The sequence below is a fragment of the Trichechus manatus genome, unplaced genomic scaffold (assembly GCF_000243295.1).
Source record: "Trichechus manatus latirostris isolate Lorelei unplaced genomic scaffold, TriManLat1.0 scaffold00028, whole genome shotgun sequence".
NCBI classification, from domain to species: Eukaryota; Metazoa; Chordata; class Mammalia; order Sirenia; family Trichechidae; genus Trichechus; species Trichechus manatus.
This window is the reverse complement of record NW_004443964.1, coordinates 6963945-6988463: the sequence shown is the minus strand read 5'-3', so window position 1 is coordinate 6988463 and position 24519 is coordinate 6963945. Positions and strand designations below refer to the sequence as shown.

Genomic DNA, 24519 nt, shown 5'->3' with positions numbered 1-24519 from the left:
CATGATGGAAATGTCCAGTATCTGCATTGTCCAATACAGAACCCATGAGCCACATGGGGCTACGGACCACTTGAAATATGGCCAGAGCCACTGAGGAGCTGGATTTTAAATTTAATTTTAGTTAACTTAAATTTAAATAGCCATATATGGCTAGTGGGTACAGTACTCAACAGCACAGTCTAGAGCACTATATAAATTTCAGGTACATGGAGGCTAAATAAATACGTGGTGGTTCAGCCTTAAAATGTCATTAACATCCATCATATGAGAAAGAACATCCTCCACAGAAATGCCAATTAATTTATAAACTTCTAGAAAACCATTTGTCACTAAGTAGGGACTACTAGAATCAAAAGAAACGGGCGAGCTGGTGGGTGTACAACACCGTGAATACACTAAATACCGAATTATACACTAAATACCACTGAACTGTACACTTTAAAATGTTTAATTGTATGTTATGTGCATTTCACCTCAATTTGAAAAACAGAATCAAAAGAACAAATTATTAAATACATGTGTATTCTAAAATCTATTTTCGGCCGTCACAGCCAAGCCACAGCCAAGACAAGCCTAAGGAGACATGACTACACATAATGTGGTATCCTGGATGGGATCCTGGAACAGAAGAAAGATGTCAGGAAAAACTAAGGAAGTCTGAATAAAGTATGAACTTTAGGTAATAATACAGCAAAACCTGTGAAAGCTGGAAACCTGTCAGAGAAGGAAAACACAAATATTTGCCACTAAAAGGAACAACAAAAAAGTGGTAAAGACTATACCCTGTTAATGGTGGAAAACTTGCAAGACCTGGAAAAACAAGACAGTCCTGTGGAGTTCCAGCTCTCACAGGTTTCACTGTATATCAATAAAAAAACCAAACCCGTTGCCATTGAGTCAACTCTAACTCATAGGCACTCTATAGGACAGAGTAGAACTGGCCCATAGGGTTTCCAAGGAGTGGCTGGTGGATTTGAACTGCCAACCTTTTGGTTAGCAGCCGAGCTCTTAACCACTGTGCCACCAGGTTCCTGTATATCAATATTGGTTCATTAATTGTAACAAATGTACTATACTAATGTAACATGGTAATAATAGAGGCAAGTGGGTGTAGGGTATAGGGGAACTCTATAATCTTTGCAATTTTCCTGTAAATCTAAAAATGTTCTAAAATTAAAAGCTAATTTTAAAAAATCTACATTCAGTAAAAATACTGTGACAGTTTTCCTTTCATCTTAATGAAGGGACCCCGTTGAGGGTCTGGGTGAGGGCGCAGCAGCATGAATATCTCGTTCTATTCGCCCTGTACTGAAAAACAGAACCCTAAATCTCGTGTCTTCCAGACTTAACGTGATAAACAATATTAACGATGAACGTTTTCAGGCCTATGAAGAGGTATGTTGAGCTTCTTTATTTACTTGAATAATTTTTCTTCAAAGGTTTCATGAAAAGGCACTTTTGATTCTGCTTCTTTTGACCACAGACTTTTTAAACTTTAGAAAGTAACGCCGAGACAGCAGGTTTCAGATGTACACCACTCTAGACTATAGGCGAACTTGGAGAATATAATTCACGTTCTGGTGATGGGGAAAACAAAAGGCTCAATTCTTTGCATTTCTGAAGTTACTACAACACTGGTGTCAAGTTCAGGCCATTTTCAATAAATGGAAAGTTCTAGTTAAAAGTAATCCCCACTTAAAAACTCTACTCCACATTTTCTACATACAAACGAGTAGCAGAAGCTCATTTCCATAAAGCATTTCCTTAGGGGAGTGGGTGGGGCATAAAATTTGAGTCTGAAGGCTCTTATCTGAAGTCTTGCAAGAAGTGTAAAAGAAGCAGCATAATTACTCTAAAGCTCTGGCATGTGCCATGCATTACCAATAAGGCTCATGTCTACTTTTACAGCTCTGCCAAATACACTGGAAGGCAAATTACCTTCCAAGTGTAAGCACTGTAGGACAACTCCAGCAGCTCCTCAGAGCTGACAGTAAGCTTTGCTAATGTTAGAAACAAAAGTCTGCGCAGGTCGCACATATCCCGATAGACAAAGCAGTCATGGGCTGTTCTGAATCACCTCAGATTTCAATACCCGAGTCTTATTAAGTCTAGCATTGCTCTTACAACCGTGTATTATTAAACATTATATTTAACTCTGGTCTTAGGATCACTCTTAGCATTAAGCATAATACCCTCTTCAACACTCAATAATTTGCTGTTATGATTTACCATGGTACGGGATAAATAGTTTTAAGAAGTCATCAAAATGCTACAATTATCGTGACTACTCACATTAAAAAAAAAAACAAAAAAAACCACCCACCAGACCTAACTGACATCTACAGGCCACTCCGCCCCACAGCAGAAATCAACTTTTTTCTCAGGCACACTGTGAAACACTCTCCAGAACAGACCATATGTGAGAGCATAAAACAAGCCTTCAATAAATTTCAAAGGATTGAAATCAGCCACAATGGAATTAAAATAGAAAACAACAACAGAACGGAAATTAAACAACATATTCCTAAATAACTAATGGGTCAAAGAAGAAATCACAAGGGAATTTTTCTGGAAAAGTACAGAAAAATTGAACAGCGGCTTTCTTTGGGGTGAGAGAAGAAAGTTTACCACACAAATTTTCCAACAATGAGTGCAGTATTTATTTATTAATTTAACTTCAAACAAGTTGTCTAGGTGACAAGAAGAAGTATGATCTTTCTTTTACTTTTGTATTAAATCATCCTAATAAATGTTTAAAAAGAATAAAGCAAAGGCACTTAATTTTTTAATTGCAAAACTGAAAAGCATAGATAACTAAAACCCACCAATAATTAAAAATCTTTATTTTGTCTCAATTTTACTTTTCAAATCTGAACAAACACTTTATAGAGGCTGACACATAATAAAATGTAAGCCTGACTACAGCTAAAAATGGACAAAGCACGAAGAAGGAAGAATGTATAATTAACCTTTGAAAAACTGCAATTTGCCTGCATTAGTAATTTTAATCCAGTTTGGAGACTGGCCTAGGTCAAAATTAAACAAATACGTAAGAAAGCGTGTAACACTACCTTCCTATCAGGTGCAGGAAAAAGATAGGCCAGACAGAACTCGAAATCTGGGCAGCAAGGTCAGTTTTGGGGCCAATCTGTTTATTCATAAAGAAAAGGGCTGACTGTGTTTCTAGTTTACTAGCATACATCTACATCAAGTCTATGTAATAGCCCTAAACAGTTTGGAGGATGCTTGTACTTCCTGCAACAGAAGTCTTAAATAAAACAAGTATGTCCCATGAAGTCATTTTTTTCCCCTTTGTTAAGGAGTAAAATTGGCCCTACAACGTTTCTTGACTTGTAAACTGACATCAGGAAAGCTACTGTAGTGTTTTTGTTTTTAGAATAATGTATTTTTACTGTTTTCTGGTTATATAATAGATGCTTGTAAAGCATTCCAGTATACAAATGCATGCTATAGAAAGTGGAAGTTCTTCATAATCCCAATAACTAGAGAGAACCAACTGTTAATAGCATGACAGTTTTTTGGTTTTTTTTCCTCCTTCTATGGCAGCACATGGGAGTGAGGATGTTTCAACAAGTCACTACCTTTTCTCAAATGCTCTCTGCAGCCTTCTGGCTTTTAAAGCTAAACATCTGCAGCAGAAAACTAAACAAAGCTTGGTTTGTCTGTCTTCTCATCTTGCTCCAAACATGAGTTAGGATGGATGATCCCCCTCTAGAAAAGTCATTTAGTCCAAAGATGTAAGACTGAATTAAAACTATGTCTATGAATACACGCCAAATTTCTCAGCTGTCAAAATTATTAATTTCACCTGACACAGATATAAAAGCAAATAAATCACCTGAAAGAAAAGAACAAAATAAAATGTGCCTCAGAAGAGCTATGTACTTACTGCCTTCAAGCACCTTACAGGCTGAGTAAAGATGTTTCATCAGTTCCCAAACCTAATTACTGCTCTCCTATAAAACACTGTCAAACTGTGAAATAATGATCTATGTTAAAGCAGACTAGAGGAAGAAGCAAACACTGGCTGTGTTATTATTATGCATTTTGGGCAGGGATAAGGGACTGCTCTCATTTAACTTTATCTCAAGTTGTTCAGCCCTTTTGGACAACAGGGCAATATATAGCAAAAGCTTCCTTTGAGATTAAGAACTAAATTAGTAGTAGAAACAAGCTAAATATCCAGCAATAGAGAAATAGTTAAGTCAATTATAGAACATTAACTTCATGTATTATACAACGATAAAAATAATTAGTAAGGCTAATACGGGAAAATGTTAACAGATGTATTTTAAGGCCACTACAATTACAGCATTATAAAAATGTGCACATAATGATAAAGCCTAGAAGAGTTCTGAAATATTAAAAATATAAGAGTGGGGGTCTATGCAGGGTTTTGAGTTTCCTATCTCTTATTTCTATTAATGCATTAAAGTAAAATGTTAAAGTGACATCAAAATATTGCCAAAAAAATGATCTAAATATATTCTCCCCGAGTACTCCTTTTCAACTTACGTTTATCTATAAAAATCAAGATTTATGAAATAATGACTCCAAGAAGACACAAAATGATCAATATTCTGACTGAAAACATACTACCTTTTTTATTCTCTGTGAATCCTACAGTTTCAAGGTCCAAAATACATTTCCTCTCACTTTATAACTAAACCGATGCTTTCTGTAATTTTTAGAAACCAAGCAAAATGTTACCAGAGGCTTTTGCCTTTTTGTAAATCTAGATTTTAAAAGTCCACCGTTAAACTAAAGAATAAACACATTAGTTGACAATAAAAGCCATTGTTAAAGCAAGGAAAAAACTTTCAATATTTTACTGCCAATGACTGGTACCTGTTTTGATAAAAATGCTAGGATAGAAAATATGAGAACAGCTGCTAGAAATGGGCCCAAAGGCGGCTCTAAGCTCTCCCACAAGGTAGAGACGGTAAAGAAGAAATATATTAAAGCTTTATTTATAGCATCTCTAAGATTTAAAAAGGTTTGGGGGAAAACACATCTCTTCTCAGTATTGAGACCAGAGAGTTCCAGAGAGAACGTTCTCTCCACTGAGGGTATGACAGATAATGAAAGAGTCCTAAATACCCTTACAGCAAATACAACAATGAGTTTTTCCTAGGGCTTCTCCTAACATCTCTTAAAGTGAGCCATAAATCTCAAAGCTCTCTTCACCCGAAGAAATCTACAAATTAGAGCCCCTAACATGATGCAGTGCAGGTACCAACCTCTTTGATTTCAGGTTTAATCCTGAGAGACTGAAAACTTTTAACAGAGAAACGACTTGCTTTCAGACAATCCCCCTTTGATACTGTGCTTTCAGCTGAGCTGTGGGATAGGTTCTGAACAGCTCTCAGTCTGAGGTAGTATCAGGACAAGCACCGGTTTTATATGTAGTCATGTGACTTGACAATCAACTGAGCTAGGGTTGGGCTGACATCCTCTCATCTAAAATTGTGTGTCTGAATAACACTAAGAAAACTAACCACAGCTAGCTACTGTTTCCTTTACACTAGTCACTGCTTTAAGCACACTACCACATCAGCTCTTTTCATCCTTACTATGACCCCAGGAAAACCAGCTGCCATCGAGTCGACCCTGACTCATGGTGATCCCATGTGAGTCAGAGTAGAACTGTGCTCCATAGTGTTTCCGATGACTGACTTTTTTCTGAAGCACATCACCAGGCTTCTTCCAAGGTGCCTCTGGGTACACTTGAATTTCTAACCTTCCCATTAGCACCTGAGCACATTAACCATGTGTGTACCACTCAGGGACTCCTAAGAAGGGACAAAGGAGCCTTTTTGGGGACCTCAAGGTTGGAGATGGGGGTGCTCAGATGAGGAAGGTAGGTGCTATCATTCCCATTTCACAGATGGGGCAACTAAAGCACAAAGCAGTTAAATACACGGTCTAAAACGACATTGTCAGTAAGTAGCTGGGCTAGGGTTCAAAGCAGGTGGCCTAGCCTGGAGCCCAAGTTCTTTACCACAATGATATCTTAACAGATGTCTTTCATCTTTCATTCCACATCCACAAAGAGGTAAAACTGAAGGAATACCTGCCAAAAGGACCAAGTCATTCTGGGTCACTTTTGGAAAGGCCTCAAAGTTTCATAAGGAGCTCTGGTGGTGCAATGGTTAAGTGCTCAGCTGCTAACCAAAAGGTTGGCAGTTCAAACTCACCCAGCGGCTCTGCAGAAGAAAGACCTGGCGATCTGCTCCCATAAAGATTACAACCAAGAAACCCTATGGGGCAGTTCCACTCTGTCTCATGGGGTCAGTCCAAGTCAAAACCGACCCAACAGCAACAGCAACAACCAAGTTTCATGACACTGAGAGTGGCCACAGTAAACTTTAACCTAAAGAATTTAAAAGCAAGTTAAACCTCAGCCATTAAAAAACAAACCAAGGCCCGGAACAGAGCAGTTTAACTTCCTGGAATATCCTTCAAGGTAAACTAGATGCAAAACATTAACTACTTACTATTTGAATATAACTGTATTGTCTTTATAAAACAGATACATGCTCTTTTAAATTCAAGCAATACAGGAAGAGTACACAAAAAAGCAAAAACCACCTGAAATCCAGTCACCTAGAGCTAACTGTTACTGTTTGGGGAACCAATCATGTGCATATAATAAGCAAATAGAAACAGACGCAACTTCCCATCAAGAGGCTCTCTCTCTGGTTTGACTTCATTTGTGTATGGAGAGGCCTTGCAGAGTAGTGGTTAAGATGCAATCTGGACTAAAACAGAATCCTGTGATTCCTGACTCAGTCACTTACTCAGAAGTGTGAACTCGGACAAGTTATTTAGCCTAAATCTCAGATTTCTGATCAGTAAAATGGGGACAGTGTGGCTGCCCTTACGGGACTGTTGTTGCTAAGAGAACTACCTGGCTTAGTGCAAGGATACACTAAGCACTTGATACGTTAGTTATATGATCGCTTGTCAACTGACCTCGTTTTTAGCTGCATTTCTTTCACTACTGAAGTCAATTTACTTTAGACAGGATGGAAGTCGCCCAGCAAAAGTGCCACAGATATCTGCCCCTGCCCCGGCAGGTAAGCACAGCAGGTCTATTTCTATTCCAGGTTTCTGGCTCAGTCATTCCTGACAGTGAACAGGGACATAACGTATTGTAGAGGGAAAACCACAGCCAGATTGAAGATCAAATCCCAGCTTTACCACTTACTAGAGCTATGTGGGAGCCTTGGTGGCGCAGTTGTTAAGAACTCAGCTGCTAACCAAAAGTTAGGCAGTTCGAATCTACCAGTTGCTCCTTGGAAACCCTACAGGTTTCTGTGCTACAGGGTTGCTATAAGTCGGGATCGACTCGACGGCACCGGACAGAGCTGTGTGAACCTGAGCAAGTTACTTAACCTCTCTGAGCCTGTTTCTGTACCCATAAAATGGGGCAAATAACACCAACTTGTCAGTGCTGGCAAGATGAGGAATACTGTATAACTTAATGGCATACAGTTTATGCTTCACATTCAATGGTAACTTTAATCATAATGTCTTGAAACTTGAAAGACCTCAAAGGGATATGGAGGGTGAGTAATTTCCCTGCTCATTTCTTTCTCCAAACAGAGGGATAACTGGTCTTCAACCAGTCCCACAAAAAGTCTTGCACAGGAACTGAAAGTTCATTCTCAGCACCTACTTGGAAGTAGTCCATTCAGCTGACAGGAGGAAAAATAAATATACTGAAAGGCACACGAATTATTTGCTGTAAGAGAACTCAAACAAAAAAATGCTGTCATTCTTAAAGACTAAATGCAACAGTTGGGTTTAATTAACAAGATTGCTAAGAATTACAAAGATTTTATAGAAGAATCATAATCAAAAGAGGGAAAATGCAGAACAGAATTTCAAACTCTCAGGGACTCCAAACTTTCTGGAGCCATGGAGGCTACACGAACCCCTGCAATTATTGCCCTGAGATAATCTTTAAATCTTAAACCAAAAATATCCCCTGAAGTCTTCTTAAAATCAAACAATAGTTTAGCTTAACTACTAAAGAATGTCTGCCTTGAGCATTATGCTGTTTTAAGAACTATCTATACAGGATCAAACTGACAACAGCAACTTGAAAGATCAGATAGGAACCTTAGGGGACAGTGAGTCTATGTTAATGGTGGAGGACCAACTCAGAGAAGGAGGGTGAAAATGGTTGCACAACTTGAAGAATGTAATCAACGTCACTGAATCATACATGTAGAAACTGTTGGTGTATGTTTTGCTGTGCATATTCTCAACAACAACAAAATAAATTTTTTTAAAAAAAGGACTGGTAAGAATTCTTTAATAGGCAAAGGAATGCTTCACAATCAGGACTTCAAAATAGTGGTTGAAGCGGGGTTGGCAACCAATGTCACAGAACAGTATGTGTATTAATTGTTTAATGAGAAACTAATTCCCTCTATAAACCTTCATCTAAAGCACAATTTAAAAAAAGGTAAAATTCACAATGTGATAATGATTTATGTAATAAAATTAAAATTTTTTGTAAAAAAAAAAAAAAAAGACTAGATTTACTGGTATGACAGAGATTGGGGAAACTGAGAATATGGCCCCCAGTACTGAAGTCACTATTGTGGGTCACCCTTCAGCCAAAGATTAGACAGGCCTATAAAACAAATATGTAGTTCAGCCGTGTCTATGAGATTAAATGGGCACGCCAGCCCAGGGGCAAGTACAAGAAGGCAGGAGCGGACAGGGAAGCTAGACGAATGGAAATGGTGAATCCAAGGTTGAGAAGGGGAGAGTGTTGACATGTCGTGGGGTTGGCAACCAATGTCACCAAACAATATATGTATTAACTGCTTAATGAGAAACTAATTTGCTCTGTAAACTTTCACCTAAAGCATAATTAAAAAATAAATTAAAAAGTGTGTGTGTGGGGGGGACTCCACTTCAATCTCTTATTTTTTGTCTGATAATTCAAACACTCAAAATGTAACTCGTGCGCTGAAATTCAGGACTTAAAAAGCTGTTAGAAAACTGTAACCAGCCAATCAGTAGGCATTCTTTTCTCGGTTACATAGAAGACGTATCCAAGTGCCTTGAGCAGATAGGCAAAAATCCTATTATTTTTCCTTTCAGCATCTCTCAAACCCACAACCTGACTACTTCAACCTTCTGGGCTCCACCTCCAGGCTGCCTCCTCCCAATCCACTATATATACTTAACACTTTCATCAACAGCTTCAAACCCTCCTTCACTCCTCCTGGGTTTTTCTTATCTGACTCACGATTTGACCTTGGTTTCCACCATGCCCCAGCTTATAACCTTATTCTAACATTTCTATCTCAATCACAAGCACAATTTTCCCCACCCTTCGAGATGTCCTCCCTTCTCCCCACCTAGCCCTGTCCTACGCATCTCACAAAGTCCTGCTCAAGTCACACCAATGTGTTCAAGTCACACACACATAGCTTTCTCTGATGTCAGCTCATAGCAATCTCTTCCTTTCCTTAATTACTGTAGCAATTACAGTGTGTAACACAACGTTAGCATTCCATCAACACCAGCTCACTACTATTAACGGTTGTGTGAGCTTGGATACATCACTGAGCCTCTTGGGGCCACCATTTCCTCATCCGTAAAACAGTAAAACTCTAGATCAAGAGATTTTTAAAAGGTCTTTTCCTGTTCTACAAATCCTCTAATTTTATATACTACTTCATGCTGTTTCACCGCTTTTTTGATTTTAGGGTTCCTGAAGGGAGAAAGTACATCTCATATTTCTTCCCCAGCCCCCAGGACTTGGTTCAAGAAGGTGCTCAGTAAATATGAAGGACTGAAACAGACCAGGCAGCAGTGAGACAGAATGCAGCAGAATGTGAACTCTAGACCTACTGCTAAGTAGGAAACTGGCTCTCTTCTGGAGATGGAGGTCTGCCTTGACAGAAAGTAAGAATGGAATGAACACAGGTTTGAGCACTCAAAATGATCTATTCATTCCTGCACTGCACTGTCTGAAGTTAGTGTACATCAGCTTCTAAATGGCAGGTGCAAGTCTTAGGTGCTCAAGGGTAGATTACTGGGAGTCTTATTTAATGGAAAGCCCTGGTGGCACAGTGGTCAAAACACTTGCCTGCTAACCAAAAGGTCAAGCAGTTCATTACAGAGAATCCCTGGGGTTATCTCAAAGCCACCAAAAACCAAACCCACTGCCGCTGAGTTGGCTGCGACTCATAGTAATCCTACAGGACAGAGTAGACCTGCCCCAAGAAGTGGCTGGTGGATTCAAACCGCCTACTTTTTGGTTAGCAGCCAAGCTCTTAACCACTATGCCACCAGGGCTCGGGTTATTTCAAGCCTGCCCTATAGTGGTGGCGAAATTTAGGTTCATTCCAGCCATGTAAAACCTAAAACCTGCAACAGAAGAGCAATTCCTTCCATTTTTCTGCCCCAGTGTGCCACTCCTAAGCAAGAAAAAACCAAGCTTTCATAAGAGGGAGAGTAACAAAGACAGGTACATAACGAAGCACTCTATTTTAGGCTTCTGGTAAAACATTTTTATTTTCCTCTCTTTTCTCAGGGTGGTGCAGGTGCACGTGTAGACAGAAGTAAAGAGGTGGCCTGCTGGCGGACAGGGGTCAACATTAACCAGGAGTTTACCAGGAACACTGAGGTAGTGTAACCCTCCTGAATTCTAGGTCAGAGTACAAGGCTGAGACCCTCTCTATCTCACTATCTTCAAATAAAATTTATTCAATACCCATGCACGTGTCCTCTTTATCAAGAGAAGGCAAATATACCCCTAGTCCAACCAAGTTAAACCAGCTGCTATTCCAGTCACTTCTAAACATGTTTTGGCTCAAAAGAGTTATCAAATCAAATCAAAGCCACTCAAATGAAGCCAGTTACTCCTTGAAGAATCAAATGAGGAAGACTCTGCTTTTTCACTAACAGCTCTTAAAGCAATGTCTCCTCTTCACTCAGCTGTTTCACAGGAGACAAAGGGCAACTACTGTATCTATCGTCATTCCCTTTTTTTTTTTGGAGTGAAGCCACAAGATTACTAACAAACAGCTCATGGCCACTGTTCAAAAGCAATAATGGCATTATGACTTCATGCCCCAGTCATCTACTAAATTGGAAAGAACCAAATATATGTATTCTTCTCTCTCCCCAAAGAAAATGTGAAAGTAAAGGTGGGCACTCTGATTCACTTTCTCCTCCACCATACAAGCTTCTGAAAAATCTGTGCTATTGAAGGAATGTTAGAGAATCATCTTCCCTAATTACAGGATGGAAGAGCAGGGTTTTACGCTTGTTCAGGAATTGAGAAATTTAAATTGGAGATCTTAGAAAATTCTCACCATCTATGACAGGCTTCAGTGACAGCAATTAGGGAAAGTTCTTGTTTAAAAATTCTTAGCTCACATCCCTGGTTTTGTTCTAATTTGTTGCTTCAGTTCAAAATAAGCAACATATTTAGACTTAGAGAAAAACATGAACTGCTAGCTTTCCAGATTCAAGTTCTAGAGTAAGCTTAATGGAGAAATTTAAGTTTGTGTTAAACAAAACTCAGCCCCAAGAGTTTTTGTACAGGACACAAATGTGGGTACTTGAGTAGCCAATCTGATTATGATATCACGAGCAGGTTATCTGCTGAAATCAGTAATCGCCTACGAAAACATCAAATTATCTCCTTTGTACACGAATGATACAGGGTAGTTTAGCAGTCTGGAGTTACATTTACTCTGATTTCTAGCTCTCTAAGAAAAGAAAAGATCTGTGTCATTCTAAAAGCCATAGCTGGCCTGTCCTCTTTCTGACAATTCAGTGATGACTTTGAGAATACCCTCGAAAGAGTTTTGTGTCATACAAATAACTTTCAAAAGCGTGTGTGCGCACGGGCACACACAGACACACACACACACACACACAGAGTTTTCTTCCCCTTAAAGGGCTTTTCAGTGTCACCTACGAAGTGCAATCTACATTTCTAACATTAAGAAACTACTTGCAGGCAAGCTCAGAGTAGAACTCTTCTTCTTGGCCAATGAGAGCAAAATGGTAACTATCAGTACGTCAGTATAACTTTAAAAAAAGAAAAAAAGACAAGTTCTTTTAGAAAGGACCATATTTTTACATTTTCATTTTCCTCTTTATAAAATTCTGAGAATTTTATTCAGGGCAAACAAATGGATGGCAAAGTCCTAATAATAATCAGACAGAGGGAAAAAAAGGTCCAAACTCGAGACACAGAAAACATTTAAACATGAAACTTGAGTCTTCCTCATTTAAAGCTGACACACTGCCCGCGGACCTCCTTGGAACCTTGACCCGAAACTATCCCCGTAAGTCATCTTTAAACAAACAAAAAAATTTAGTTCAAAAAGTAAAGAACGTCACCCTTAAATATCGTGGTCTTTTAAAAAAGTATCTATACGAGACCAAAGGGACAACAGTAAATCTAAAGTGCAGATGAGGAGTTTAAGGGGTAGTGAGTCTAAAATAATGGAGGCGAAACAACTACAGCAGAAATATCAAGAATGTTGACACAATGTGAAGAATGTCACCAACATCCCTGAAGAGTATGTGCAGAAAGTGTTAAATGGGAGCATGTTTTGATGTGCATATTTTTTACCAAAAATAGAATAATAAAAAAAAAGTCGACACACTGATAATACCCACCTTCATAAAAAATAAATTGCATATCCAAAAGGGCAAACTGCTTCCGTCAATTGGGTAAACAATGTAATTAACATATGCCAGAGGAAGAGCAAACCCTTGTGCAAACAGTGGGAATTAAAATGAGCTGCAAACTGTAAAGAAACTTATTTTTAAACTGTCAGCAGGTTTCTTTTCTGCAATTAGAGTTTAATGTGTGGTAACTGCTTCTCAAGTTTAAGAAAATTGAAATTCGATTTGTACAACAGCAAGTTGAGCCTTATTATTTAGAACTCCATTAGCTTTTTCACCAAGAACACAAATACACTGAAGTTCTTTAAGGAAGCTCTGGTGGCGCAGTGGTTAAGAGCTACGGCTGCTAACCAAAAGGTCAGCAGTTCGAATCTACCAGGCGCCCCTTGGAAACCCTATGGGGCAGCCCTACTCTGCCCTACAGGGTCATTATGAGTCGGAATCAACTTGATGGTAGTGGGTTTGGAGGTTCTTTAATGACTTCTGGTATATACTTCTAACTACCTCTCTAAACTCAGGGAAATTAATTTCTAAACTACCAGGATTACATTCTAGGATGCAAAAATCTTTGGGCTATGTAAAACACTAATTGAATGCGTTTACATAAATACTTCAAGATTAAGTCTTTTAAACAAAAACCCCCTCTAACTTTTATAACACTCTGGGAAGTAAATTCATCTAGGGATGTACTTCCTTACCACGATCATATTAGACTTTACTTGCAATATCACAATATCAACAAGTAAATAGAAATACTCGAGGCAGCCACACAAAGGCAGTTAAAGACCACACACCACACCAACTCTCTGAGTAATGTTTCATATTCCCCTCAGCATTTCTCCCTAGCTATCCAGATCCAACATGACGGTAAATGTTAAGGTGTGGGGTGAGAGGAGGAGGAGCTGGTTTCTTTGTGTGTTACCAGGGCAGAGACGGGAGGTGAGTACAGGGGAGGCCAGTTCTGCACGGAGCTCGCCATCAGCACTTACCTTGAGGATGTCCCCCCTTTTGAAGCTCAGCTCGTCGTCTGCAGTAGCTTTGAAGTCATATTTGGCGATGGCTTCCATTCTGAGCGGTGCTCAGAGCTCAGCAGCCTGAAGCAGGGGGAAGGGAGTCTTCCCAGCTGAAGCAACCCAGCGCTTGGGGCTCCGCCTCGCCTCTCTTTTAGGACGCGCTCCTGCACTCTGGGACACACAATGCCACCCTGAAGCAGAAGAGGGACCATTAAGAGAAGTGGCCGGGATCGAAGGCAGCCCCGCCCTGCCGATCAGCCGCTGTCCCAGCCCCCACGCCCCCTGGCTCGCCGGGCTCGGCCTCCTCCCTCGCTTCCAGGCAGAAGCCCAGATTGCCTTCTTCCTCTTTCCAGCCTCAGCCCCCAGGCGACTGACAGGCCCGGCAGCCAATGGCTGCGGCCGCCTGAGCGCTTACAGCGCACACTTCCTCTTCCTTCCCGCTGGGTGTGCGCGGTGCACAGACCGGCAGTGGTCCCGGGCAGTCTCCGCCTTTCCTCCCTTGCCCCTGCACTCTGATCCGTGCCTCCTCCGGGGTATGGAACCCCGGCCTCAGTTAAATAGGCCTAGCTCCCTACCACCCTCCCCCCACCCCAAGCGTTTCTGGTTTTCCGAGAATGCTGGGTCCCTACTGCACAATCAAGAGCAAGCAACGCAGGCTTTGGTCTTGAGCTGCTTTACTCTTACAAACTAAACCTTGGTCGGCTCCCAGGAAAGCGGAGAAAGCAGACCTAGAAACTCCTTTTTCATTCCATTTACTATCATGGGCACAGGCGGCTCTCCAGCTTCCACTTAAAACCATGATCAGCAAGCTCAAGTCACCGGGGCTTCCTGCTGGTGGAGCTCGCTCTGCTATAAGGCTCCCTGTGCCCTGAACACAAGACACTCTTGGGGTCCCCACCAGTCCTTGAAATAGATGACCAAAGTTCAGCATTCCAGAAATAGCCACATTATTTCTAACTAGCCTAAGGAGCAAAGCCCAAGTCCTAACTTATACTCAAAAGGAATCCCTTTTCAGAATCTGAGTTGCCAAGGATCCCGTCTGGCGACGTGCAGGCGGCGGCAGAAGGTCAAACAGAAGTCTCAGTTACTCTGACAGTGCTTTTTTTCTCAGAGCAAGAGGTTCACTAAGCTGATCCTAAGTGCATTTTGCAGAAGATTCTGTAAAGACCATCAGGGAGTGTCTCAGGTGATGGTGAACTGTGGGCAATGCGACAATCGCTGCTGTAGTAAGGCGTCTGTGACCACAAAGATGGGGCACAACCTTGGCCTCTGCATAACTCAAGAAAAACAGCCTCCTCATTTGCTCAGGCACTGTCTTCACGCATGCTAAACAAAAGCAGCGAACAACACTGGCAGAATGGGGACAGATATTTACAGTGACACCTCTCTTGGATAATTACCACCTAGCAAAGAGCACGTTTGAGGGGCACGAGTGATTATTAGTCTTTTGTTCTAAAGTTAACAATCGGGGCATTAATCAAGCACAGCTGCAAGTGAACTAAGCAGCAACGCAGCTGGGAATATTGAGACGAGACAGAGATGAGTATGACTGAGGAAAGAAATCACCTGGTAATGAAAGGTCCTTCAGTCAGATTATGAAAGCCAAACATTCTGCTGCAGGGAAGTAATAAACCAAACCAATGTTTATTCCATCAGGCCATACTAGGCTCTCCCTGAGGCTCTGTAACAGAGGTAAGGAAAGGAAGAGTTCTAGCAAATACCAAAAAACACAAAGATTAGCCTCAGAGTATTTATTTTTGTGTGTCCTTAAATGCTCTTTACCTATACTCGCCAGTTACTTCATTTTTACCAAACTAACCCATGTACAACATTTTAAGAGTCAGAGTACCAAAAGAGCACTGCCCTAAGCCAACACTCTCAATTCTTTTTAGCTTTCTTTTTGTATTTACTTCCAGTATTTCTAAATAAGATGCTTCTATTGCTGGTTCTTACCATATTCCAGCTGTTATCTATTACCTAGAAGACAAGGACTTAGCCGTTTCACCCCTGCCAATTCCCTCCCTCGCCTTATCTCAGTAATGTCACATATTTGGGCTTAATCAGTAGTATTACATTATGATATACTGTTCATTGATGATTTAAATAATGAACTACAACCAATCTTCCTTTTTTTGTACAACCCTCCAAGTTTTTCCAGCATTAATGACTGCTTTTCTTTTTTTTAGTTGCCTAGTTTCCAATGTGGCTATTTTTTATTTTTTACAAATGCTCCAAAATCTGTTCTATGCTTATCAATAATATCCTCCTATTCATTTTAATGGGTCTTCAGGTCTGATTGTTAAGACTATGTATCAGTGATGGGAAGCTGAAGAATTGAACAAATCTGGAAAAATTAGGAGTTTCATTTTTGAAACATAGAAAGCGGACAGAAACCCAAAACATAACAGGGCATAAACTTGTGTCACTCAAGATTTAACACAACTGCTTTGTAACTGAACAGCCATGGCACACGCGCGCGCGCGCGCGCGCACACACACACACACACACACACAAAACCAGTTTCAACATTATTAACTGAAGTTTTTCTGCTGCTACCCAACTTGTCTACCACAGGTTTCTTAGAAAAAGCTTAAACATATGAATACTCTTGAAATTTGTGTTTTGAGCAACTGTTGCTTTGTGAAATACAGTTTGGCAGAAAATGAAAACCAAGCACAATCAATTCTTCTGTGGCAGTGCCAAATAAAAATTACCCTACCAATGTTTGTTCACTCAACATATATTTGAGCAGCTATTATATGCCAGACAGTCTGCTTGGTACTGAGTTATAATAATAAAACCATCACAGAGTGCACGTTCTAGGAGGGAATTAATTAGTTCAATCTTCTGGAGAGTAATTTGGTAATACCTACTGACAATTTTTAAATGCATACCCTTGATCAAGCAATTCCATTTCCAGGGTTTACTTCACTGAACCAGTGACACAAAACACAATGTGCAGGCTGAACATGATGGACGTATTTAAAGTCACTTTACTTACTGTGCATGTGAAGATGGTTGAAATGGCAAATGTTTTGTTATCTATATATTTACCACAATTAAAAAAAATCACAAACACAATGTACAGAATACACATGTACCTGATCAATATTCCTAAGTGTACCTTTGGAATATCCTTCTATGTAAGTACCAAAATATATTAAAACCCACTGCCATCAAGGCTCATATCGACCTTATAGAAGACGGTAGAAATGCCCCCATAGGGTTTCCAAGGAGCGGCTGGTGAATTTGAACTGCCAACCTATTGGTTAGCAGCCGTAGCTTTCAACCACTGTGCCATAAGAGCTCAAAAAAAAAAAAAAAACCTGCAGAAAAATACACTGTATCCCATTTCTGTAAAGTAAAATAATATATACCAGTTTGCACTAAAAAAGTCCTGAAGGTTAACAATGGTTATCTCTGGGAGTCAGACCACAGAATACTTTTACACTCTGCATTATACACCTCAACTGTATTTTCAGTGTTTTTACAATAAGTAATTCTACTTTCTAGTCAGAAAGAACAAAAACCCAAAGGCTTACTGATACTCTGGTGTTAGATCTGGATTCAATTGTAGCTTTACCACTTAATAACTGGGTGGGTGACACTGGAGCAACAGTTTAAGATTCTCTAATCCTCAGTATTTTCAGCATCTACCTTATAAGGTCATTTTGACCATTAAAAGAGATAAAGCATGCTTAGCACAGTCTCTGGCATAATAAGTGCTCAAGAGATGTTAATGAGCATGATCAGGCCCTTCTCAAATAGCAGTCCACGTGGCCTAACCGTAAATCTAGATCTTCCATCTACAGAGGGACACAGAGGAACCCTCTGACAGGCAAATTAACAGCCCTATTAAGTAGGGTTGCTATGAGTCGGAATCAACTAAACCGCAAGGGGATTTTACTAAGTATAAACTTTAAAATTAAACTGCTCCACATCACAGTCCTAACAATGCTCAAATATTCATATACATAAAAACTAATCACATCTATGGTCACTTATTAGAATTCTAACAGAATAAGAGATTATATACTGTACATGTATATATAAGAAATGTAAATTAAGTGGAGTAACTTTAGCTCACTCTTCAGTTCTCATTAGTTTAGGGCTGCATCCTAACAGTTTTGGTCCTTGGACCATCTGCATCAAAATGACCCCATTCACAGACTGATTTACGGTGGGGTGCCCCCTGGAGTTCTACAATATAGTGGCCTTAGGCCCCAAACCTGATTTTAAATAAGATCCCCAGGTGATTCTTAGGCATACTAAATTTTAAGAATCACTGCTACACTACAAAACAGGGCCTTAACCAAATGTTAAAGTTTGCATTCCTGATAGTATACTAGAATGTTCTTGCATAAAGTGAAAATAATGCATATTCAACTGGCACCACTGGGGGAAAAAAGCAAATTTGACCAATTTAAAAAAAAAAACGAACCTCAACGGTCATTCAACAGTGCTGGAGAGTGCGTCTGGAGTAAGGGAACTTCACTTCTCTAAGGAGAGCAAGGTGGCTCTCCATTCTGTAGTACTCCATTTCTCCAAAACACAGCACTCTTCTCCCTTACCTAACAATTAGAATGCTCTTGCTGCACAACAGCCAACATGGTAACAAGAAATACTGAAAAGTATCACTAATAGCATTCAAAAATAACAATAAACCAAACTAATAGCATTCAAAAATAACAATAAACCAAACTAATAGCATTCAAAAATAAAAAGAGTAATCCTCCCAAACCTGAATACACTTGCTGAGGAAGTAAACTGTCTCAACCATTTAAATGCTTGATTTTAGCATCAAAAGAGGCTGATTACAAACATTAACGTCTTTTTTTTACCTCGGGATTCAGAAAATTATTAACACCAAAAGGGGCAACAGAACAAATTAAGTTATTTCTTTGTCAAAACAAAGACTGATTATAACAGACGGAGAGAAAGGAGCCTGATAATAAATAAGCACACCGGCGGCACAGTGGTGAAGAGCTATGGCTGCCAACTAAAAGGTAGGCAGCTCGAGTCCACCAGCTGCTCCTTAGAAGCCCCACAGGGCAGTTCTACTCTGTCCTATAGGGTCGCTATGAGTTGGAATCGGCTCGACAGCAATGGGTTTGGTTTTCTGGTTTTTATACGACACAGCGGCTGCAACAATGGGCTCAAACACAGCAAAGACTGTGAGAATGGTGCAGGAGCCGCAGCGCTTCACTATGAGTCAGAACCGACTGGACGGCTACTAACGACGACAATTACAGTGGGTTCACTTTGATTCATCAGTGGTCTGAATAAAATAAGTTCTACTCCCATACATTTTTCATATTATCTTAATTCTACTGTGATACAGACTTATAACCGGTTTGCATTTTTTAACATTAACCACCCTCACTAAAAGTCAAAAAGAAGTCATCTAAGCCCCAAATGGACCCAATCTTTCTTACAAGTATAAAAGACACACGGGAAGAAAAGCCTAAGCAGGCACAAAAACATGATCTTAAACTGAAGGAAAAGCGAAAACACAAGTAACAGAAGCAGACCACACTTGTGACCTAGCGGCAGTATCGATTACTTACTAATGAATTCAATCCTTTGAGCCTACCAGTTCCCAGGGGGAGAACTCCAGTCTTGCACGGCTCTCTAGCAACCCTTCTGGCTGACTGAAGGAGCACAGTGGAAGCTTACAAGTAAAGGAATGAAAGCAAGAAAGAGGATATCTTTTCATGAAAGAAAACGGGATCTTTAAATAAGGGAGAAAACGAACTGCACCCAACGGCAGAAACCTCTTTTGAAAGAAAAATTGTGTCTAGAGAGGACAGTAAAGAGGAAGGGGAAGTGAAATAGAAAAAAAAAAGGGGGGGGGAGGCAAATGACTTGCCTTACATAAGTAAGCATTTAGGGCGAGAAGTAGCCAAAGGGAAGGCAATAACTGAAAAAGCACATCAAAGGGACAAGAAAGCCAAAATAGACTAATGCTAATTTCTCTCGCGTGTCTCTCTCTTTTCTGAGTCAACAGTACCCAAAGTGAGACCTCCAGTGTACTTCAGCTTCTCTGCAAACTGTATTTTTACAGCATTTGAAGTCAGCCTTAGATAACTTTCTAAACAAGCCGTAAGTCAGGTGACTTACAGCTATACACACGCAGAGTGCTGCTAATGACAAATACCAGGACTTCCCTCTCGCCGAAATCTTTCCTCGGAGCATGCCGACCAACTGCTGCTTATTTTTCTTGACACGTATTTTTTAGAGAGTCGCTCGAAAAGATAGCGATAGAAATAAAAGGCATTCTTACTGGCTCCGGCAGCAAACGCTCTAGCTCCCGGTACTGACAGGGTTGGTGGATCCCCCTGCAAAATTCCGGCCAAAAACACCGACAAATGGTGACGTGGTGGCCGTGCAGGTCGCAGGAGCATCCCTGCGCTTGCAGCCTGATCCCGATCCCCCGCCTCCGGGGCGAAGTCAGACTGACTCACAGAATTAACACCCGGGGCCTCTCCAGCTCCTCCCGGGCCCCTTCTGCGCACACCCTCACGATGAAGGCAGGAGATTTAACTAAGAGTCACCCAGGGAGTCCCGGTCCCTTCCCCGGGGTCGCAGCTCTGCCCACAGCCAAGAGCCGCGGGAGGACAGTGCCCAAAAAGGAAGCACCCCAAAAGCGGAAGCATGGTGGAGTCGGAGTCTCGGGGATTCGGCTCCCTGTCGCGGGCTCGTCGCTCGCCCCGACTCCTGGGCCCGGCCCGGTGCAGCCTCCCGCTGCCGAGCGGGGAGGAAGAAGCGCCGGAGCTGCGCCGAGCGCCGCCGCCCGAACTCACCGTGGCGCAGCGACTCCGCTCCGGCCCGGCCGGCCCCTCCGAGCGGTGCGAGCGGCCGCTGACCCCGCTGCTGCTCCCCGAGGGAAGCGCCTGTTCCCGCCGCCGTCACCGCCACAGCCGCCGTCGCCGCCGCCGGGTCGCCGAAGCAGCAGAGCCGCCTAGCTTCCGCTTCTCCTCGGGGTCCCGCGAGAACTGCCCCGCACCGCCCCCGCGAGACTCCCCCCGGCGGAAGAGGCCCAGAGCGCAAGCGCGCCTCCAAGGCCGGGCCTCCGCAAGTGGAGACTAGCTGCGTGTCAGGGCGCACGCGTCAGACCGCCCCGCTGCAGGTGGCACCAGGATGGCTCCGCCCCCGGGCTGGTGTAACCCGCTCGGTGCCAGAGCGGGTAAATTACACCTCAGACCTAAAGGTGTAATTCTTGCCACACCGTAATAACTTTCCCTTTCCCTTCCAGCAACCCGAGGTAACGAAAAAACAAAGCAGAAAAAAACCCTCCCTGCAGTATGAAGATCTCCAAACAGAACCAGGCCTTGAAATGTTTGAGAATTCGGTCCATACAAACCGCAGTGTTGGGTGAATTAACGCACTCGTTCACTTTGAATAGTGTGCCTAATATGTGCTAGGTATAGAAGATACAACGACGAACAAAAACCTGGCCCTCAAGGAATCCACAGTTTAGAGGAGTCGAACAAAAGTAAGCAAACAATGCCATAAGTACTGTTGTAATTATTTGGGGATTGCAGAAAAGGCTGAAAGGATGGGAGGAGGGGTCACTATTCAGCCGACCGTAGAAAACCTTCACAGAGAAGGTGATGTGACGTTTGAGCTGAGTCTTGAAGGATGAGTAGGAGTTCGCCAGACAGAAAAGCTAAGATAAGGGCATCCCAGGCAACCGGAACAGAGGCGTGAGAGAGAAATGTCGTCTTCAGGGCCATGCTAAGTAGTTCGATGCTTGCAGGAGGCAGGCGGGGTGAGTACCGGGGAGTGGCAGAAGCTGAGACTTGGAGAAGTAACCTTTCTTTTCAGTTCCAAAAGCTTTTTCCAGTTAAAGGACAGAACAGAACACATCTAATGTTAATGTGCTCTCTGGAAGCCAACAAAACAGCACAGAGATGAGATTAACCAAACATCTGATTCTATAGAGATAATAAGCCCATTGAAATAAGGAAGATGAATTGTTCTTACACCAAATACTTATTGATCAGCAACTGCTGGCAATGCACTATACAGGGTACAAGATGAACCAGAAAGAACCTCTGCTTTTAGCAGTTTAGAATCTAAAGAAGAGTTGCCTAGTCTGCAAGACGACGCCGTTGGCCCCAAGTACTGATGAACTACGGGTAGGACTGCCGAGCAGGGAGCCATTACAGTGCTTGTGCTGAAGTAATCAGGGAGGACGTGTGTTTGAGCTGGAATTTGAAAGCAGAGACGAAAGAATGATGGACCAGCCAATATTTCAAACTGGTCAGAGCCCAGGATTTGTGGGGAGGAGTAATGAAAAAGCAGCCAAGATGCTCAGCTTAGGTTTGAGTGATGTGCAACCTCTGACGGATTCTAAGTAAGAGATGTGTGATACGCGGTGATAATAACAACAGGACCATCTATTTAGCTCCTGGTGTGTACTAAAGTCACCGTTTCTGGGCAAGGTGGTTAATATCTCCATTTTACAAACTCAGAAACTGAGACATAAAGAGTAACTTACCCAAGGAAACCCTTCTTTTTTCAAAACACATGTTTTTCCCCCACTATTACACTCTCTTCTAAAGTGGTGGCCAGAAAAATAGAAATGAAAGGGAAGGACTATATCATAACCAGTTAATCAGTTGCCATGGAGTTCATTCTAACTCATGACGACCCCCTGCGTATCAGAGTAGAACTGTGCTCTATAGGTTTTTTTGTGCATGTCTGCTTTAGATGAAAGTTTATACAGCGAATTAGTTTCTCTTTCAAAAATTTATACACGAATTGTTTCATAACATTGGTTGCAATCCCCACAATGTGTCAGCACTCTCCCCCTTTCCACCCAGGGTTCCCCGTTTCCATTCCTCCAGTTTTCCTGTCCCTCCCTGCCTTCTCATCTTTGCTTTCCGGCAGGTTTTGACCATTTGGTCTCGTATACTTCGTTGTTTGATCTAACAAGCAAGTTCCTCGCGTAGGTTATTGTTTGTTTAATAGGCCTGTCTAATCTTTGGCTGAAAGGTGAACTTCGGGAGTGGCTTCAGTTCTGAGTTAGAAGGGTATCCGGGGGCCATAGTCTTGGGGGTTCCTCCAATCTCTGTCAGACCAGTTAGTCTGGTCTTTTTTGTGAATTTGAATTTTGTTCTACATTTTTCTCCTGCTCTGGCCAGGACCTTCCATTGTGATCCCTGCCAGAGTAATTGGTGGCGGTAGCTGGGCACCATCCAATTCTGGGCTCAGGCTGGTAGAGGCTACGGTTCATGTGGTCCATTAGTTCTTTGGACTAATATTTTCCTTGTGTCTGTGGTTTTCTTCATTCTTCTTTGCTTCAGACGAGATGCGACCAATAGATGTACCTTGGCTGTTCACAGGCTTTTAAGATCCCAGATGCTACTCACCAAAGTAGGATGTAGAACATTTGCTTTATGAACTATGTTATGCCAGTTGACCTAGATGTCCCCCAAAACCATAGTCCCCAACCCACTCTACAGGGTTTTCAATGACTGATTTTTAGCAAGTAGATCACCAGGCCTTTCTTCTGAGGTGCCTCTGGGTGAACTTGAGCCTCCAACCTTTTGGTTAGCTGCCAAGAGCATTAAATGTTAGCACCACGAAGGGACTCTGAGACCCTGATTAGCCAGGCTGAGAGGGAATGAGTGTTCCAGATAGAGGGTACACACGTGCAAAGGCCAGAGAGTAAGAGAGAACTCAAGGAAGCCAGTTGTAGCTGGGAGGAAGGGAGCGAAGGGAAGAAGAACCTGGCATGGGGCTGAAGCGTCAGAGAGGCTCATTCGGGGCCTTCTCAGCATTGCTGAAGACTTGGCTGTTAATTCTCTGGGATACTCCAGCGGAGGTGGGCCATGGTCAGATACTTCAAAATACTTTGTCACTCTGACTGCGGAGTGGAAAATGGATTGGAACTAAGATATTTATCAACTACAAGATAATATCTCAAGTCCTTTCTGAGGCCCTTAAAGATCTGGCTCCTGCTTGCCAGCCCCACCCACCTTTCCCCAACCAACCCAACCCCCCCTTTCCCCCAACACACGCTCCACCAACACTAAACCATTTGTGGTTCCCCGAGAGCGTCAGATCGTTTGAGTGCCCTTATCTTTGCACATGCTGTTTCCTCTGCGTGTTGGCCTTCTCCCCTTCTTTAGATCTCCAAGCCAGCTTTAGGGCTCTTCTCCAAAATTGCCATCGTACCTCCCATTTCACTGCATTATTATTGTTTGTTTGCTTCCCTGCCCCCTAATGATCTACAAGCTCTGGGACAGACAAGACCACACCTTTTCATATTTGTATTCCCGGCAACCAGCACAGTTCATGGTACAAAATAGGATTCACACAGCAAATAAGTGGATGGATGGATGGATGAAGAGTGGAGGTTGACTAGAGATAAACCTGTGGCTGCTCTTCTGTGCAGTGATGATATTTGAAGCTAAGGAAGTGAGATCTCGGAAGAGACTAGATGCCTAAGAGAGCAGAAAAAAAATGTTATGTACTTCCTTTTAAAATGCAGCATCGATAAAACAATCTCTGAGTATGCCTATGTAAAATTGTATGCATATGGACCAGATTTCGGAGGGAATATTTAAAAATAAAAATAGTTGTGTTGAAATGGGGCAATTGTGGGTGACAAAAAAAAAAATCAACAGTGCCACATTATCTTTTTGGTACCTTTTGTTGTTGTTTTTCTGCAGACACAAACTCAGAAACTTGAGAGAACGTTGTCCAAGATCATTCCGTACAGAGAAAAAACACAGGAGAGGCAGTAGCGTTTTGAACGTGTATGTGCCACTGATGTTAAATTCTGAAAAGGAAATGG

The 24519-nt window shown here is 41.8% G+C and overlaps 1 protein-coding gene across 2 annotated transcripts in view; it reads right to left on the bottom strand.

Moving 5' to 3' along the window:
- The window catches only part of GRB2 (growth factor receptor bound protein 2), an 84043-nt gene extending 63349 nt beyond the window's left edge, over window positions 1-20694 (bottom strand). Inside the window, exons 1-2 of one of the 2 annotated variants that reach the window (XR_002823704.1) lie at window positions 19280-19509; window positions 13689-13903 (exon numbers count right to left, since the gene is read on the bottom strand). Coding sequence is in view for 1 of the 2 variants with exons in the window: in XM_004374153.2 (XP_004374210.1) it covers window positions 13689-13766 (78 nt within the window). In the remaining variant the exon portion in view is untranslated. Of the gene's footprint in view, window positions 1-13688; window positions 13904-19279; window positions 19510-20515 lie in introns of those variants that run through there. The other variant, XM_004374153.2, reaches the window with a different exon arrangement.
- Window positions 20695-24519: the final 3825 nt, after the last annotated feature.